Here is an 18,245-nt window from a genome sequence, read left to right as displayed (position 1 = left end):
TGCCTAGATTTTGAACGTGCTCCTCTGCCCACACAAAGGTCTTTGATCGAGGATAGAAGGTTTACTAACTCATGGTGTTTGAGAATACTTCTGATCAAATACTGGCCGATCTCTAAGTGAGGCAGACACGGGTTCAAAGGTCATAAATTTTAAAACAACAACAACAGGGGCACCTGGGGGGCTCAGTCGGTTGAGCTTCCGACTCCAGCTCAGGTCATGATCTCACGGTCCGTGAGTTCGAGCCCCGCGTCAGGCTCTGTGCTGACAGCTCAGAGCCTGGAGCCTGTTTCAGATTCTGTGTCTCCGTCTCTCTCTGCCCCTCCCCCGTTCATGCTCTGCCTCTCTCTGTCTCAAAAATAAACGTTAAAAAAAATTAAAAAAATAAAAATAAAAAATGTTTATTTATTTTTTATTTATTTTCAAGAGAGACCTCAAGAGGGGAAGGGGAAAAGAGAGAGGAGGACACAGGATCTGAAGCCGGCTCTGTACTGACTGCAGAGAGCCCAACAAGGGGCTCGAACTCACAAAGTGTGAGATCATGACCCGAGATGAAGTCAGAGGCTTAACCGAATGAGCTACTCAGGCGCCCCTAAAATGTCCAGTTTTTAACAACCAGAAAAAGTGAGAAATGCAAAGAAACAGGAGAATATTACCTAGAGTCAAGGACAAAAAAAAGAGCAGTCTTCAGTCTCCAGAGATCCCCAGAAGTTGGACTTGATAGTGAAAGACTTCAAAGCAGCTGATATATATATAGTGTATATATATGTATATGTATAGTCAAAGAATTAAAGGAAAGTATGACAATAATAAATCAACAAAAATGGAAAAGCAATAATGTATCAAATGGAAAGTCTGGAGTTAAAGAATGCAACCATGAGGGAAGTTCACCGGAGAGGCTCAGTTGCAGACTTGACATGGCAGAAGAATCCATGAACTTGAAGACAGAGTAATGAAAATTATCCAATATCAAGAACCGAGAGAAAAAAAATGATTGAACAAAAATGAACAGCGCCTCAAAGGTGTGAAGAATAACATCAAACACAACGATATGTGTGATGTGAGTCCTGAAAGAGAGACAGAAAGGGGCTAAATAAAAAACTTGAGGGGCGCCTGGGTGGCTCCGTCGGTTAAGCGTCCGACTTCGGCTCAGCTCATGATCTCATGGTCCGTGAGTTCCAGCCCCACTTTGGGCTCTGTGCTGACAGCTCAGAGCCTGGAACCTGCTTCCGATTCTGTGTCTCCCTCTCTCTCTGCCCCTCCCCCACTCACACTCTGTCTCTCAAAAATGAAAGTATATTTAAAAAAAAGCAAAAAAAACTTTGGCCAAAATGTTTCCAGATCGATGAAAATCTTTAACCTAAATATCCAAGAAACTCAAAAAGTCCCAAGTAGGTTAAATACAAAGAGATATACGCCTACAAACATCATAATCAAACCATAGAAAGATAAAGAGGAAATCATGAAAGAAGCAAGAGAAAACCAACTCTTCGTGTACCAAGGAGCAACATATTAACAGCTAGCTTTTCATCAGGAAAAAACAAAGCAGAAGGTGGTGGAATGACATGTTCAAAGTGCTAAATGGATCAAAACGGCAAATTACAAACTCTATATCCAGCAAAACTATCCTCCAAAACTGAAGGTGAAATAAAGACGTTCCCAGATAAACAAAGATTGATAATTTATCGATAGCAAACCTGGCTTGTGAGAAATACTAAAGGAAGTCCATTAGGCTGAAAGCAGCTGGCACCAGACGACAACTTAAACCCACAAGAAGAAATAAAGCAGAAATGGTAACTATGAGCGTTAACATAAAATACTCTATAAATACATTTTCCTTATATTTTCAATTCTTCAAAAGACATAAGCAGTCAAGGGGCACCTGGGTGGCTCAGTTGGTTAAGCATCCAACTCTTGATTTTGGCTCGGGTCTCACAGTCTTGAGATCGAGCCCCACCTCGGGCTCTGCGCTGAGCACGGAGCCTGCTTGAGATTCTCAAGATTCTCTCTCTCTCTCTCTCTCCTTCTCTCTCTTTCCCCTCTGCCCCTCCCCGCCAACAAAGGAAGCTAGTGGTAATCCGAAGTGGATTCAAATAAGCGAAAATGCATTTTTGCAGTCCCTAGAATAACCACTAAGAAAATAATTCACAGTATACGTTTTTTAAAAAGGGGGGGATTAAAAGGGCCCACTAAAAACATTTATTAACACAAAGGAAAGCAGTAAAACAGAATCAGAAGGACCAGACAGAACAACGATAAAAATTCAGGAGACATGGGGAAAACAGTACGATGGAAAATGTCAATATCATGTAAACGAAGTTTTAATTTAATTAAGGCAAATTAATTTATCTAATTCAACTTGTCATTAAATGTGAATAGTCTAAGCACTCGGATCAAAAGGAAGAAATGGGCAGACTGGGCAAGTAAGATGTGAATACACACCATCTACAAGAGACAAATCTCCGATTCAGAGACGCGAGCAGGTTGGACGTAACGGGATGGAACAAAGGACACCCTGTGAAAACGATCACCATGGGAGAGCCAGGAGAGACCACCTTAGTATCAAACGAAGCAAATGTTAAGCCAGGAACTATTCCCAGAGGCAAAGAGGGCCATTGCCCAATGATAAGGGCGTCAACACATTGGGCAAATATAAAAATTACAAATGCACACACTCCTCATAACAGAGCCGAAATACAAGAAGAGCAAAAACCAACAGAATTAAAAGGAGAAACAGACAATTCAACAATAGCATCAGAAGCCGTTGACACGCCACTCCTGACGACTTCTAGAACAAGACTGGTGATTTTTTCAAATCCCCAAAGATGCAGGAGACTGGAGGACATTACTGACCACACGGGGTAAGGGACCTGGTGACTTCGGGACATGCCTTCCTTCCAAGCACGTGTGGACCACTCTCCAGGACACGGCGTGGGCCAGGCCATAAAATGCGCCTCAATAAATGTAGAAAGACTGAATTCACAAACAGCATGATCTCTGACCAGGATGGAATTCAATTAGATAGTAACCACAGAAAGACCTGTGAAAACCCAAAATATTTTCAAGTCGTGCCACACGCTTGTAAGTCACTCAAGGGTCAAGAAGAAATCACAAGAGAACTAGAGAATATTTCAAAGCAGATGAAAATCCCCACCACGTATGAAAACGCGTGTCATGCAGCTGACACAGCGCTTAGCGGGAAGCTGAGAACTTCGAATGCCTAAGTCAGAAAAAAGAATGGTCTTGAATAATCTGTGCTTCCAACCAAAGAAGCCAGAAGAGGAAGAGTACACTAAGCCCAAAGCAAGCTGAAGAAAGCAAATAAGAAAGATGAGCCCATACATCAGCGAGATAGAAAACAGAAAAGCAACAGCGGAAATCGATGAAACCAAAAAGCTGGTTCTTTAAAAAAGTAATTTGACAAGCTTTTAGCTAGACAGAAAAAGCACCAGAGAAACAGAAATTACTGAAATCAAGCATGAAAAAGGCGGCATCATCACCAATCATCCTCAACTTTAAGACTGTAAAGGAATACCACGACATTCCTAGAAATCCTAGTGTTCCTAGCATCATGGCTCAGGTCATAATCTCACAGTTCGTGGGTTCAAGCCCCACATCAGGCTCCGTGCTGACAGCCTGGAGCCTGGAGCTGCTTCGGGTGTCTCTCTCTCTCTCTCTCTCTGCCCCTCGCTCGTTGGTGCTCTCTCTGAAAAATAAACGTTAAAATAAAATTCAAAATGAAGACATCAAACTATGTTTAGTCACAGATGGCACGACCCTTTACGTAGAAAATCCCCAGAGATGCTCAAAAACACTATTGGAACTGACAAACAAGTTTAACAGGGCTGCACGATGTAAGATCAATATACGAAAAATCAATTATATTTCTATATACTAGCAACAAAAATCTAAAAATGACATTAAGATAATAATTTCATTCACAATAGCATTAGAAAGAATAAAACGCTTAGAAATCAATTTACCAGGGGCGCCTGGGTGGCTCAGTTGGTTGAGCGTCCAACTTCGGCTCAGGTCATAACCTCACGGTTCACAGAGACTGAGCCTCACATCGGGCTCTGTGCTGACGGCTCAGAGCCTGGAGCCTGCTTTGATTCCGTGTCTCCCTCTCTCTCTGTCCCTCCCCAGCTTGCACTCTGTCTCTCTCTCTCTCTCAGAAATAAACCTTAAAATTTTTTTTAATTAAAAAAAAGAAAAAAAAGAAATTTAACAGAAGACGTACAAGACCTACACTGAAGTCTACCAACGTGGCCACAGGAAATTAAAGATGATGTAGATGAATGCAGGAACATTCCCTGTTTGTGGATTGCAAGACGCAATACTGTCAAGATGACCCTTCTCCACAAATCAATCTACAAGGTGAACGTGATCCTTACCAAAATCTCATCGGGCTTTTTTGTAGAAATTTGCCAGCTGATCCTAAATTTTATACGGAAACGCCAAAGACCCAGAATTGCCAAAACAACGTTTTAAAAGAAGAACAAAGTTGGAAGACATACACCACCCGATCTCGACTTACGGCTGAGCTTCAGTAATCCAGACAGTGAGGCCTTCATGGAAAGACAGACGTATAGACCAATGGAACAGAATGAAAAGTCCAGAAACGAAGTCTTACGGTCAAGGGTAATTGATTGTTGACAAGGCACCAAGACAATTCAATGGGGTGAAGGAAAGAGATCAGAATATATAAACAACTCTTAAAACTTAAGAAGAGTTGGAGGGCCCCTGGGTGGCTTAGTCGGCTAAGGGACTGACTCTTGATTTCTGCTCAGGTGATAATCTCACAGTTCGTGAGTTTGAGCCCTGCATGGGGGTCTGTGCTGGTAGCATGGAGCCTGTTTGGGATTCTCTCTCTCTCTCTCTCCCTGTCTCTCTCTGCCCCTACCCTGATCATTCTCTCTCTCTCTCTCTCTCTCTCTCTCTCTCTCAATAAATAAATAAACATTTAAAACTTTTTCTTAAAAAAAAAAGAGAAAGACTGGGGTAGAAAAAAGCAATTAAAAAATGGGCAAAAGGATTGAACCAGACCTTCCACCAAAAGAAGGCGGACAAGTGGCTATCGAGCGCGCGAAAGGCTGTGCAGCACCTTTGGTCACCGGGGAGATGCAAATCAGAGCCACAGTGACAGACTGCTATGGGCCCACTCAAGTGTCCACAACAAAGGACAGACGGAAGGGACAAAGAGCCAGAACTGCCCACACCGCTGTGGGAACGTCCAGTGGCACGGCCACTCTGGGGAAGAAAACGGTGATGGTTTCCGGAAAAGTTAACATGTGCCCTGCACCACACTCAACGTCCTGGAGCCTCAGTGTCCTCGTCGCTAAGATGGGCACGGCGGTAAGAGTGCCCACTTCGCGGAAAACCGCACATTGCCAGAAACCCCCAGAAGCTGGGAGAGACGCCCAGACACGTTGCCCCTTCAGAGCCTCCGGAAGGAGCCAGCCCCTGATCTTGGACTCCTGGCCTCCATAACTTCCTGTTTCTCTAAGCCACCCGGCTTGTGGTCACTTGAAATGGCAGCCACAGAAAACTCACCCAGCGTCCACACCCCATTTACTGCACCAGCACAGGGTTGGCCCCTTCCAGATAACCCAGAAGCGTGGTGGAGTCCACACCTCCTTGCCTGTCGGATTCGTCATCCGGAGCCCCTCCCTGACACGCTCAGAGCTGTCCCAGCGAGGACTGGTTTCATCTTTTCTAGAAACTCTGAGGTCGCCCCAGCGATCTGCGGACTCTCTCTGCCCTTCTTCACGGCAAGTGTCTCGCCATGTTTAGAGCAAGAGGCTCTCAAGGAGAATGAGTCAGTCCCCTGGGATTCAATCCAGAAGCCAAATGTCCTGGAAAGTAGTGGGGACAGGGTGGGAAAGGACTTGAAAACAGTGGTGACACAAGGGGGCTTTGGGAGGGGAACACGCTCTTTCTTGCTGTGGGGGCAGAAACCCTGGCTAATACGATAGAACCACCACGGTGGGTCCTTTCTGCACCTCGTCTGATCACTTCTTGGGGAGCCCGCCTGGTGCTCACCTTGCCAATTCCCTGTTCCTCCCCGGCATCTTGTCAGGCCCCTCAGGCCTCGATGGTTCCACCTGCTAAATGTCAAGAAACTCTGCCCTTTTGCCTGGAGGGACGGCTTCCCCCGCTGTCTGTCTACATCATGCTTGCCGGATTCGGGAAGAGTCCCGCCATCAGAGGGTCACCGGCCAACACGCACCTGACATGTGACGGGGGCCCCGCATTCAGACAGGACGGCGGTGGTGAGGGACCACCGTGTACGTGGTCAGCTGCCCTAGATCCCAGGGCCGCACCACAAAGCCCCACAAACCAGAGGCGTAAAACATTCTCTCTCACTTGTAGGGGCCAGAAGTCCACACCGAGGGGCTGGCAGGGAGGCCCTTCTGAGAGCTCTGGCGGGGAACCCGTTTCCCATCTATCTCTGACCTCTGCTTTCGACCTCGAGTCTCTCTCTCGGGCCTCCTGTCTCCCTCCCGTGTGGCCACGCCTGGGTAATACACAGCCACCTTCACCTCCCCACCCGGCCACCCCTCGCTCCTTGCTCTCCCCTAACTTCCTGGAGCCCGGTCCCCTCTGCCAGGACTCCCTCCCTCCCTCCTCCGGCCACCCTCCCGCCCACGCCCTGCAGCCCTGCGTCAGGGACGGCTGTCCACGCTCAGAACAGAAAGATTCGAACGCTGGCCAATCTCTTCTCCGCCAGGCGGCTTTGAAGGAGGCACTGAACATCTCAGAACCTCTATCCCAGTCTCTCAACGATGAGTCTCACACTCCCTGCAGTGCCCACTCTGGAGGGGAAACTCACCTCTCTCCAGCCCCTTCTTAGCCACCAGTTAGTCAGGGTACAGGCAGGCGACTGGGCCACATGGACAGGTGAGCCCGGGACATCAAAAGCCGTGCACATCTGCCTGTGGCTTGTGCTGTCCAGGCGGTGCGTGGGCAAATGGCCCGTGACTTGGTTTCCCCAGATCCGTTTTCCTCCATGGACCAGCCACAAGGGTGGTGAGCCCAAGACTTGCACTCAAGAGTAAGAAGGACCCACAGGGGCGTAGACTCTGAGGTGCACGCAATACCTCAGCGTTGACAAGGGTCCCACATCCCAGTGCTGGGCATTCATGCCACGGCAATAAAGTGGGTATGGCGCCCTCAGGAGCCCCGAGAGGAGGAGAGGGCTTGGCAAGTCCAGAATCGTGCATTTCTGGATCCCGGACCGCTCAACGGCCTCAAAACCCAAGTACTGTTACTCCTGACACCCACCCAATAGGCTGTTGTGGGACTGAGCGCGACGTGGGGGGCTCTTCAGGGAGCACAGCTGAAGTGCAGAAGCATAACGGACAGAGCGGCCATCGAGGGACGGACGGACGGACGGACAAGCGAAATGTGGAAACTCCACACGATGCAATTCTACTCTGCCTTGAAAAGGACAGAAATTCTGGGGCGCCTGGGTGGCTGAGTCGGTTAAGCGTCCGACTTCGCTCAGATCATGATCTCACAGTTCATGAGTTCGAGCCCCGCATCAGGCTCTGTGCTGACTGCTCAGAGCCTGGAGCCTGTTTCAGATTCTGTGTCTCCCTCTCTCTGCCCCTCCCCCGTTCATGCTCTGTCTCTCTCCGTCTCAAAAATAAATAAATACACATTGGGGCGCCTGGGTGGCTCAGTCAGTTAAGCGTCCGACTTCGGCTCAGGTCGTGATCTCGCGGTCCCTGAGTTTGAGCCCTGCATCGGGCTCTGTGCTGACGGCTCAGAGCCTGGAGCCTGTTTCAGATTCTGTGTCTCCCTCTCTCTCCGCCCCTCGCCTGCTCACACTCTGTCTCTCTCTCTCTGTCTCAAAAATAAACAAACAAAAATTTAGAAAAAAAAAAAAGGACAGAAATTCTGACCACACTAGGACATGGCCGGACCCGGAGGACACGGTGCTCAGTGAAATAAGCCAGGCACAAAAGGCAGCCAAACCCCACGAGTCCAGGGACACGAGGAGTCCAGAGTTGTCAAACTCAGAGACGGAAAGTCGAGGGGCTGATGCGGGGGGCTGGGCTGGGGAGCGGGGGGAACGGGGCGATGGCTGTTTCACGGGGACAGGGCTGCCGTTCTGCAAGACGAAAAGAGATCTGGAGATGAGCGGGGTGACAGTTGCACGACGTAAATGTACTTAATGCTATTGGACTGGGAGCTTAAAACCGGTGAAGGTGGCAATTTTGACGTGATGTGCATTTTGCCACAGTTTATTTAATTTTGTACACGTCGTGGGTTACATCCATCACCTTCCTCTCCCTCGTCCTGGTCTTCTTCCCCACCGGGGGTTCAGGTGGGGGTGGCTGCCGGTCCCCACCCACGGGCTGACTCTGGTCGTGGGGGCATCTGCCTGGGGCCCCCGCTTAGTGGGCGCCGAGCCTGATGGATTAGGAACGTCCACCCCGGGCTCAGGCGGGGCCAGCGGCCGAGTGGCCCGTGTGCCAGTCCTGGTACACGGCGTTTGGCCTCCCGGGGATATTTAACTTTCACAGGAGGACTTGGGTTGTGTGTCCACTGGGGGGTGGGGTGGGGGGGAGGGAGGGCCGTTCTGGGGAGGCACAGGTGAGTGGAGAGGGGAGTCCCCCCACCCCGTGGGAGCCCCCCCACCCCATGTAACCAGGAGAGCTCCCCCCAGGTCCACACAGCGTGGGTCTGCCGTGGAGCCCCTCCCCCGCGCTGCACAGTCGTGGGCGGTGGAGTTCTCCGCTCCCTTTTGGAACCGGTGAAATCGGATACGGTTTGAGTGGAGGGAGGAAGGCAGGCCGGTGGGCAGGCCCGTCGGGGGAATCACACGGAGGTCCCCGTCGGTAAGTGTGCTGAGAGGTGACTGACCAGATGATTGAACGCCACTGGTACTAAAAATATTTTTAGAGCCCTTCTCTTGATTTATACCCAAAAGAAAATACCGCAAAGGAGAATGAGTTTTCAACTCGAGTAGCACTTATGCCTGACCTAACTAAATTAGCTCTTTTAAACTGGTGGTTTGCTCTGATGCCGGTAATAAAAATAACAATAATGTGCATTTAGAGGGTGTTTCATCCTCTCTGAGGCACTGGGCCTTCTGCGGTGGACATTCCCCTTAACTGGGCTGGAGACCAGCAGGGTGACGGGGTGGGGGGGCGGCGGGGGAGGGAGAGGAGGGTTGGGCGGGGGCAGGAGTAGTTCCCCAGCGTCTGATCACGTTTGGTAAAATCGGCAGATTTCAAACACACGAGACAGTGGGGTTCGCGGTGCCCTGAGAAGAGAGAAAGGGGCCGGGAGTCAGGTCTTTCCCTCTGTCAGGAACTGGGTTCCGTCTCCCCAAGTTCAAATGCAGAAGCCCTACCCCCCAGTGTGGTGGTCTTTGGAGGTGGGGCCTTTAGGAGGTGACGGGGTCCTGAGGTCATGAGAGGGGGCCCCCAGGACGCGATCTGTGCCCTTCTAAGAGAGCATGCTCCTGTCTCTGCCGCGTGAGGTCACAGCAAGGAGGCGGCTGCCTGCAAAGCCAGGACAAAAACGCTCCTAGGCCTCCGCGGCTGTGACCCGGTGACCTGGGACTTCCCAGCCTGGAGCTCTGCTCTTTAATCCGCACCCCCACACACACCGCTGTCTGTGTTGCTTCGTTATGGTGTCCCCAGCTGACACCCCCCTTCTTTCAAGGTTGAGTGTGGGCTTTGCTCAGCCTGGAGGGATGGCTTCGGGGGCCTGCGGTGACACCGCGGCCTCAGCCTCGGGCCCCCCACGGGCCACTTCCACCAAGGTGCCCGGGGTTCCCACCGCCCTTCTCCCGGCACTCCGCACCACCTGCCCGAGTCTGTAGGTGACTCAGTCTACACTCCCGGGCCCCTCTACCCTGCCAACTCCTTCCCACTCCGCTGTTCAGTTGAAGCTGGTTCACTGTCACCTCCTCCAAGAAGCCTGTCCTGACCACCCACATCCTCAGGAGGGTGGCGATCCCCGTCCTCCCACAGGCCCCCCCTCACTCCATGTTGTCACTGTCCGTGAGCACATCAGCTTCCCCCCCTGGATGGCAAGCTGTCAGGGGCGGAGGCTTCGAGTCACGCCGCCGTGTCCGGGCATCCAGCACAGAACAGACTCAGTGTGGGGCTCCCTGCTCGCCACCCGCAAGCCCAGCCCCATCACAGGCTCTGGCAACAGACTGTCCCCGAATCTGGGGAGGCCTGAGGAGCCGGAAATTCATGCCAGGTGGTCATTCGCTCGCAGCCCGGCCTCCAGTCCAAGAACCCTATCATCACAACTCTGTACAACAGGTCCCACCCCAGACCCGCCTCAACACAGGTATCCCAGCGGAGCCCCGGCCTTGAACACCAGCCCTAAGATCACAGCCAGGGCCGTTTCTGGAGTGAGTCCTGTGGGCCACCCGCGGGCCAGCTCTTTCCATGAGTCACCTCCTTCAGCCTTGTGTGACGAGCATCCTTACCCCATTTCCCAGATGAATAGACTGAGGGACTCCCAGAGCCCCACGGCTAGCAAGGGGCAGGGCCGGGACTGGACCCCACGTCTGCTTGACCCTAAAGCCAGAGATTCCCACCCAGGACCACCGTGGGGGCCACCGGGTCAGTGGGAAGAGGGCGGTGGGCCCACAGCCAGAAAGAGCCAGGCGTCTCCCGTTGTTCTGGGACCAGCACCTTCCCTGCAGAAGCTCCCGGTCATTCACGAAGGAGTCAGCTTGTCTTCGTTTTCACCCCGGACATTTTTCTTCATCTCGAGAGGCTTTCGGCTGCAGGCGACAGCATCCCGGGCGGAGAGCACAGCCTGGGCGAGGGTGCAAGCCACAAATAACTCGGGGAGGGGTCTGCCGCACGGTGGGCAGCGAGGAGCACGGAGGCGGTGAGCTGGAGGGCTGAGCCGGGGCACGGATCTGAAGGCCTCACACCTTATTCCCCCAGGCAAAGGGGGTCACTGTGGGGCCCTGAGACAGAGGGGGCCCTGGCCCTACTGCCCCTTTGGAAAGCATACGCTGGGGCCACTCTGCAGGTGGATTGGCGGGGGGTTCTGTGCCTTTCCCGTTTGAATTACGAGCTGGTGCCTCTCCTCTCCAAGGGGTCACCACGCTCACCCCCACCGCAAACCCCTGGGGGGTCACACCTGGACTCACCGCCTTCCCCTGGGCTTCTCGGCCTCCTTTTCCTCTGGCAGCTTCTTCCCCGCCCTCCTCATTCAGTGTGGTGATACAGAAAACCCAGGTAAAGAAACCTCAGGCCGGGACACGAAAGGGCATTCGCTTTCATTACAGAAAACCAACCAGGCCCCAGAAAGCCAGGCAGCTTATGCCTACAGCGATTCCAAGATTCCCTGGATGAATAATATATGAATAATCATATAACTTTGCATTTTTAAAATGCTTTAGTCCAAGGGCTTTGGGCTCTTTGAAAATCATGAATTCGATTCAGGGAACGTTCCCTAAATACCTCCTCTCTAAGCTGGGCATAGGGTCATTCCAGAATCACGGGCATTCGGGAAGGATCCACGAGGTGCACGGGAGCCTTACTCAGAGGGGAACAATGGGGTTCGAGGAAAGGGCTATTGCACAAGCCTGGGCTGGGTTTGAGGAACACACAACAGAAGGTGTTGTCCTCCAGGGTCAAAAGCAGGAAATGGACTTCATAGCTGAGGGAGGGGCCCCCGGACAGGATCTGTGACCCAAAGAGGAGGGCACAGCCCCTTCCAGAACCAAGGCCAGGCAGGGAGGAGTGAAGAAGTACCCTGGCCTCTCTCAGCCACCCTCCAGTCTCCTGCGGGCGCCTCCCACTGGCTGAGCCCGGCAGCAAGTCTGAGGCCAGCCTGGGGGAGCAGGTCCACAGAGGTCAGCCCTCCGGGGCCAGAGCAGGGTGGGGAAGGGCAGAGAAGGGGTCAGAGAGTGGCAAACGGGTCTGGTCTGCACACTCGGAAGATGCCCTTTCTTGGACGCTCGGAAGTTAAAGGATTGCACGCAGTCCTTGGGACACCCCTTAGGACACCGATGGCATTCTTACTGTCCTTTTACGGCTGCATGAACTACAACTTAAAGAGTTTACGGGCTGAGTTGTGTCCCCCCCCAAAATTCACATGTTCAAGCCCTCACCCTCAATATCGCAGAATGTGACTGTATTTGGAGGTAGGGTCTTTCAAGAGGCGATTAAGTTAGGGGTGCCTGGGTGGCTCAGTCAGTTGAGCATCTGACTCTCAGTTTTGGCTCAGGTCATGAACTCACAGTTTGTGGGTTCGGGCCCTGCATGGGCTCTGCACCGACAGCCCAGAGTCTGCTTGGGATTCTCTCTGTCCCCCTCTCTGCCTCTCTCTCTCTCTCTCTCCGCCCCCTCTCAAAATAAATAAATAAACTTAAAAAAGAAAAAAGAGGTAGCCAAGTCAAAATGGGTCGCCTGGGTGAGCCCTGATCCAGTATGGCAGGTGTCCTTATAAGAGGAGATCAGGACATAGAGACACAGAGGGACGACCACGTGAAGACACAGGGAGAAGACGGCCGTCTACAGGCCAAGGAGAGAGGCCTCAGGAGAACCCACCTGCCCACGCCGTGGTCTTGAACTCCCAGCCTCCAGAACGTGAGAGAATAAACGTCTGCTATTCAAGCCCCCGCCTGTGGTCCCAGGAGACGAACACAGGGCACCTGTAAGTGGTGATCTGGGGTTGTGGCCAAGGGTCCCTGCCTCCTGAACCTGCAAGTCTCCCCCCGCCAGGGGGCCGAGGGACGGCAGGGCTGAGCTAGTGATGCCCCCAGCCCTGACCCATGAACGGTCATCAAGGGCACTGGGAGGGGTCTGCCACCACCACATCCTATGTACTTATTTCCTGCCAGACCCCAAGGCCTCTCTCCCACCAGGCATAAAAGGCCCTTGTTAGAAACGATGTCTAATCCCACTCATGATGCAATTCATGCTAAGCAGACGCCCCTGGTCTCACCAGGAGAGGGAGAGAGACAGCAGCTTCTGACCCCCCAGAGCAGAATTCTGGGAGACTGGGTGGCCCTGAACCCAGAGTCAGCCCTGAGGGTTCCTCTCTGAACCCACCGTGGCCCTTCTGTGGGGAACAGAGATCTCTTCTGGGCTTCGCCAGCCAAACTAGGTGGCAGAGAGAATGACACGAGGGGTTTGGGTTGGGGGTATGGGTCCTCCCGTCCACCATGACCTAAGTCAGAAGTGCCGTGGCCCAAGACTTGAATGCAAGGCTTCTTTTTCTCTGTTTCTTTTTCTATTACACGTTCATTGGTTCCCTAGAGCAGCCGTGACAAAGTGCCGCCCACTGAGGGCCGGAAACAACAGAACTCGATTGTCTGGCAGCTCCGGAGGCCGGCGGTTCCGGAACAAGGGGGCGGCAGGTTGCCTGCGTCTGCGGGTTGTGAGGGGAAACGTGTCCCAGGCCTCCCTCCCCCCGAGGCTTGCCGGCACCTCCAGAGACCTCTACCATCACCTTCCCGGGGCGCGCCCCCGGCGCACGTCCAGCTCTGCGCCCAAACTTGCCCTTTCTGCAACCACACCAGTCGGGCAGGATCAGGCCCACCCCGACGACCCCGCGGCAAAGACCCTGTCTCCAAAGGAGGTCACGTTCCAAGGCCCTGGGGGTTAGGACTCCCAACGCATGAATTGGCAGGGGCCACAACTGAATCCAGACAGGGTAGAATCCGCGTGCACAAGAGTATGGGGGACAGAAGTACCACCACCAGCATCAAGAGGCAGAACAGGGCCGGCCCCCAGAGGCCCCTGTGCCCTCCCTGATGATAGCGCCCCGAGGGCACCAGGATCCGGACCGTGAACTCACGGCGGCTGGCTGCGCCGAGTGCTTCTGCATCCACCGCGCGTCCAAACCCGGAGCCCTTGGCCTGTCGTCTGAACGTCACAGAAGTGGACGCCGACCCCCGAGTCTGGCTGCTTTCACTCAATGCCGTATTTACAAGGCTCACCCCTGTTGTCACGCATGGGTTCCCATCGCAACAGACGGCCAGAGGGTCCCGTTGTGGGGACACGGCCGGCCCCGCTTACATCCGTTTCCACTGTGTGGACACGGCACCACCCCCCCGGGCTGTCCCCACGTGGACCACCGCAGACAGGCCTCCAGGAACAGCGTGCGTGTCCCTCCCTGCCCACGGGGAGCAGGAGCGTCCCAGCGGACCTGCTAAAGCAGGGGGGGTGTGGATCTCTGACTTCCCTGGAGCACGGCGCGCCGTTTTCCCCAGCGCTGACGCTGACTGAGAGCAAATTTCGGGGAGAATGGAAAAGGACGCCCAGAAGAACTCGCACTCCGGTTCTCAAGAGCATGGCTTCCAGCGTCCCCGGGAGGGCCGGACGTTTCTGGACGCCATCCCTGCGCCGGGCCCTCGTCGACTTCACTGACCATCATCCCCTAACCCCCCGAAAGATGCTGTCCGGCCGCCGCACCTCACAGGGGAGAAGCTTCACTGGCAACCGGGGACGAGGTGACATACCCAAGCTCACACACTCGGAGAGAAGCTTTCCAATCTCACGGCCTCGTTGAGGGCAAAGGCGCGGGGCAGCGCTGGACAGGCTGGCTCAGCACAGGCAAGAGATCACTTAATTCTCCCCGGCCCGCATCCCTCACTCTATTAGCTCCCGGACGTTAGGGAACCCGTGTTCTGACTCCGACAAGCTGTCTCGGCTGTGTTAGAACCTCGGGGCAATTTAAATGTGTTTTGTGTTTCATGACTTATAGATGAGGCCCCTAAGAAAGCCTGGTCAGACAGCGACAGCAAGCATGTTAATGGAGCAGCAGTTACGTGCGTTATTTCTGGTCTACTTAGCAAGTGGACCGCTCTTCTCCCTCCTGGAAACCTTTGTTTCGAGGCGCTCCTCTCTCTCAGCAGAGAAATCTCGGAAAGTCTATTCCTGGGAGGAACACGGGCTTTGTCCCCCGCCCTCCTGGTCTTTGGTCGTGCGGCCATTTCAGAACCGTCCAGAGCCGTGAGATGTGCCCAAAGTCAATCCGCAACAGAATCCTCCCGAGACGCGTCTTCGGCGGGAGCCCTTGGCGCCCCACGTCTGTCCCTGTCCCCGTGGGCCTCCCCCTCTCGGTGACCAAGGTTCTGGCAGCTTCCAACCCAGAATGAGTGACCCACGGCCAGCACGGTTGGGGTCCCTAAGCCCATTCACAGTGAGAGGACACTCGGGGCCGCCCCAGGGGACAGGAGGCGGGGCCTGACTCCCCTTACACCTGTTGAGAGAAGTGAGGGTCGGGCCAAGTGGCCCCAGGCGCAGTTAACAGCAGGACTGGCGCTGGGGCCCCGCCTTGCCCTCCGTCTCTCATCCCCCTGCTCTGGCCACAGAACCAAGGAGGACATCCCAGTTTCCAGTTTGCCTAAGGGGTCGGTGCGATGGAGACGAAATTCAACGAAACAGTGAGGTTAATAACAATAGCACTGCCCGTGATGGGTTCACTTGCGCCCCCTCAAAAATTATAGGTTGAAGTCCTAACCCCAGGACCTCAGGACACGACCTGATTTGGAGACAGCCGTGGCAGGAGTAATCAATAAACTGAGGTCACCCTGCAGCAGGGGGGCCGCAACCCAGTACGACTGGTGTCCTTACAGAAAGGGGATAGTTAGACGCAGTCAGGGAGAACGGCAGGTGCAGACGGAGGCAGAGACGGGGGTGATGCTTCCACAAGGAGCGCCGGGGACACGGGTGAGGCCCGGGACGGGTTCTCCCTCAGGGCCCCCGAAGGAACCAGCGCTGCCCACACCTGGATTCTGAGCTTCGGGGCCCAGAACCGCAAGAGAATACCTCCCGAGTGTGTGCGTGGCGTTATAGCATCCCCCGGGAACCAACGCTCCACCCCCTGCTCGGCAGGTACGTGCGACAGCTTTAGGCCGGGGCGCAAATGTGGGCCACCACCAGCCGGCTGCGTGGGACCGTCTCCAACCTCTCTGAGCTTCAGAAGCTTTGTGAGTTACGGCTGCCTTTGACAACAAATACTTACATCTCAACTCAAAATGACTCACACCGTAAAGAAAAGGTACTGTCCTCACCGAGTAAGAGGTCTAGGGGTGTGGTCACTCGAGGGTCACTCCGGAGAGAGGTCACTGGGACCCTGAGCGGTGAACCCAGCTACCCCCTATGCAGACCCCCAGCCCGCAGGGTAATAAATAACAAATGGGCCGTGAGAGAATACGTGGGTGGTGTTTCAAGCCGCTCCGTGTGTGGGGATCTGTTCTGCAGCGACAGGAAACTAACACAGCGAGGATCAAGGTGAGAATGAAATCCACCTACCGGCCCCTCCGCGCGGCTCAGTCCAGCCGGATGAACTGGATGAGCGAGCTGGGTCCTGACGCACCGACAGGGGCAAGTGTCAAACAGCAGCCCGTGTAGCGAGCTGAGCAAGTTGCTAGAGGAATAAACTACGCAGCCGTCTGTGCAGACGCGGGACAGCGTGGCGTAAGTACAGAGCCTCGTGGGAAGGACAGCCTTCAACATGGGGACGGCAATGGGGCGCCTGGGTGGCGCAGTCGGTTAAGAGTCGGACTTCGGCCCAGGTCATGATCTCGCGGTTTGTGGGTTCGAGCCCCGCGTCGGGCTCTGTGCGGACAGCTCGGAGCCTGGAGCCTGCTTGGGATTCTGTGTCTCCCCCTCTCTCTGTCCCTGTCCCACTCATGATCTGTCTCTCAAAAATAAACATTAAAAAAAAATTTTTTTTTAAAAACATGGGGACGGCAGTTACTTGTGGGGCGGAGGGAGGGGGATGGGCAGTGCCCGTTCTGCATCAGCAACATCAAATCTCCCGTTCGTTTTTGGAAAGAAAGAAACCTACAATCGTAAACAGTGTCAATGGTGGGCACGCGGGTGCTTTTTAGTCACTTTCTGAATTTTTCTGTGTGTTTTAAGTATTTTTAAAAACTTCTTGGGGTGCCTGGGTGGCTCAGTCAGTTGGAGCGTCCAACTCTTGGTTTGTGCTCAAGTCGCACACTGTGCTTCACGCTGAGCATGAAGCCTGTTTCACAGTCTCTCTCTCTCTCTCTCTCTCTCTCTCTCTCTCTCCTCTTCGTGTACACACGCACTCTCTCTCAAAAACAAGATACATAAAAATTTAAAATTTAAAAAAATAAAAACTTCTTAATTGGTTCTAATACGTAGGCCTGACGTTTAAAATCCAAGGATTTGACACAACTTTGAGAAAGCCGCCATCCGGGGGGTCCAGCGCCAGGCTCCCTCCCTCCCGCCATCCCACTCATGCGACCCCCCCCCCCTCCCCCACCGAGTCCTAGATTCCCCAAGGGCAGCACGCTGTACAGTCCGGGGCCCCGAAGACACACGATGCTGCCTGGCGGGGTCTGGTGAGGTTTACGGGACACAATTCACGGCGCAGCCGGTTATGACCCGTGACCAGGGCCGGTTGTTCCAACGGGTAAAGGTGTCTGACCCACCTCATCAAGGCAGTCAAGGGGCAAGACCAAGGTTGGAGGCCCCGCCTCAGCCTGAGCTCCCCCAGAGGGGGTGGGGTTCCATATTTGAGCCCCGCCCTGAGCCCCCTCTCCATGTGTCTCTTTACCCTCACCCCCCTCGTCCCACCAGGATGGCCACGGCCTGGCCTCTGCCTCTGAAACACCTCCAATCCTCTGGCCCCACTCCCCGCCTCCCCCACCTGTCTGGCTATGCCTGAATCAGCTCAGGCGTCGTCTCCTCCAGGAAGCCCACTTGTGGGACTCTGCCCCCTCCCCCCATCCAGAGCAGAGCCTACACACTGCCCACCTGCAGGAGATGAGCATGGAGTGAACAGCTCTTGGTGTGACCCAGGTGTGTGTCTGTCCCCCCCCAACTAGCCTGTGAGCTCCCTGAGGCCCACAGCTCTGTCCTATTCATCACACACGAGGCTCAGTGCAAAGCAGGCCTGCAGGCAGTGATGAACCAGTGAACAAACGAATGAGTGAAGTGACTGGTCCAAGGTCACATCTGCTCTACCTCGAGCAGCGTCCTGATCGTCTAAGTTCAAGGGTCCGGCCTGGTATTAACAGCAGGAGCAACAGACAGAGTGGGGAGGCCGCCAGCCGTGAGCCATGCAGAACTGAAAACAAGCTGGCCTCTGAGATGCCCCTTCCAGAAGGAAACGGAGCTCTGGCCCCAGTTCCCCGGGCATGCCCACGGGGAGGACGTCTCCAGAGACGCCCAGGGCCTGGCCACTCTGCCCAGGGCTCCTCACAGCCTCTGACCCCAGGGGCCTCGCCTGGACTCAGGACTGAGGGTCATTTTTCCAGATCCTCAGCTGGC

General features: G+C 54.1%; 1 protein-coding gene across 1 annotated transcript in view; it reads right to left on the bottom strand.

Annotated features, from left to right (window-relative positions):
• Positions 1-8,250: 8,250 nt before the first annotated feature.
• LOC125164920 (uncharacterized) overlaps positions 8,251-18,245 on the bottom strand; it is a 40,803-nt gene continuing 30,808 nt past the window's right edge. The window contains exons 5-6 of the mRNA XM_047857625.1: positions 10,665-10,791; positions 8,251-9,271 (exon numbers count right to left, since the gene is read on the bottom strand). Of these exons, the coding sequence (XP_047713581.1) occupies positions 10,737-10,791 (55 nt within the window). The 3' untranslated portion in view covers positions 8,251-9,271; positions 10,665-10,736. The remainder of the gene's footprint in view (positions 9,272-10,664; positions 10,792-18,245) is intronic.

Source organism: Prionailurus viverrinus, chromosome B1 (genome assembly GCF_022837055.1).
Source record: "Prionailurus viverrinus isolate Anna chromosome B1, UM_Priviv_1.0, whole genome shotgun sequence".
NCBI classification, from domain to species: domain Eukaryota; kingdom Metazoa; phylum Chordata; class Mammalia; order Carnivora; family Felidae; genus Prionailurus; species Prionailurus viverrinus.
Note: the sequence above shows the minus strand (reverse complement) of the source record. Positions and strands in the feature narration are given on the sequence as shown.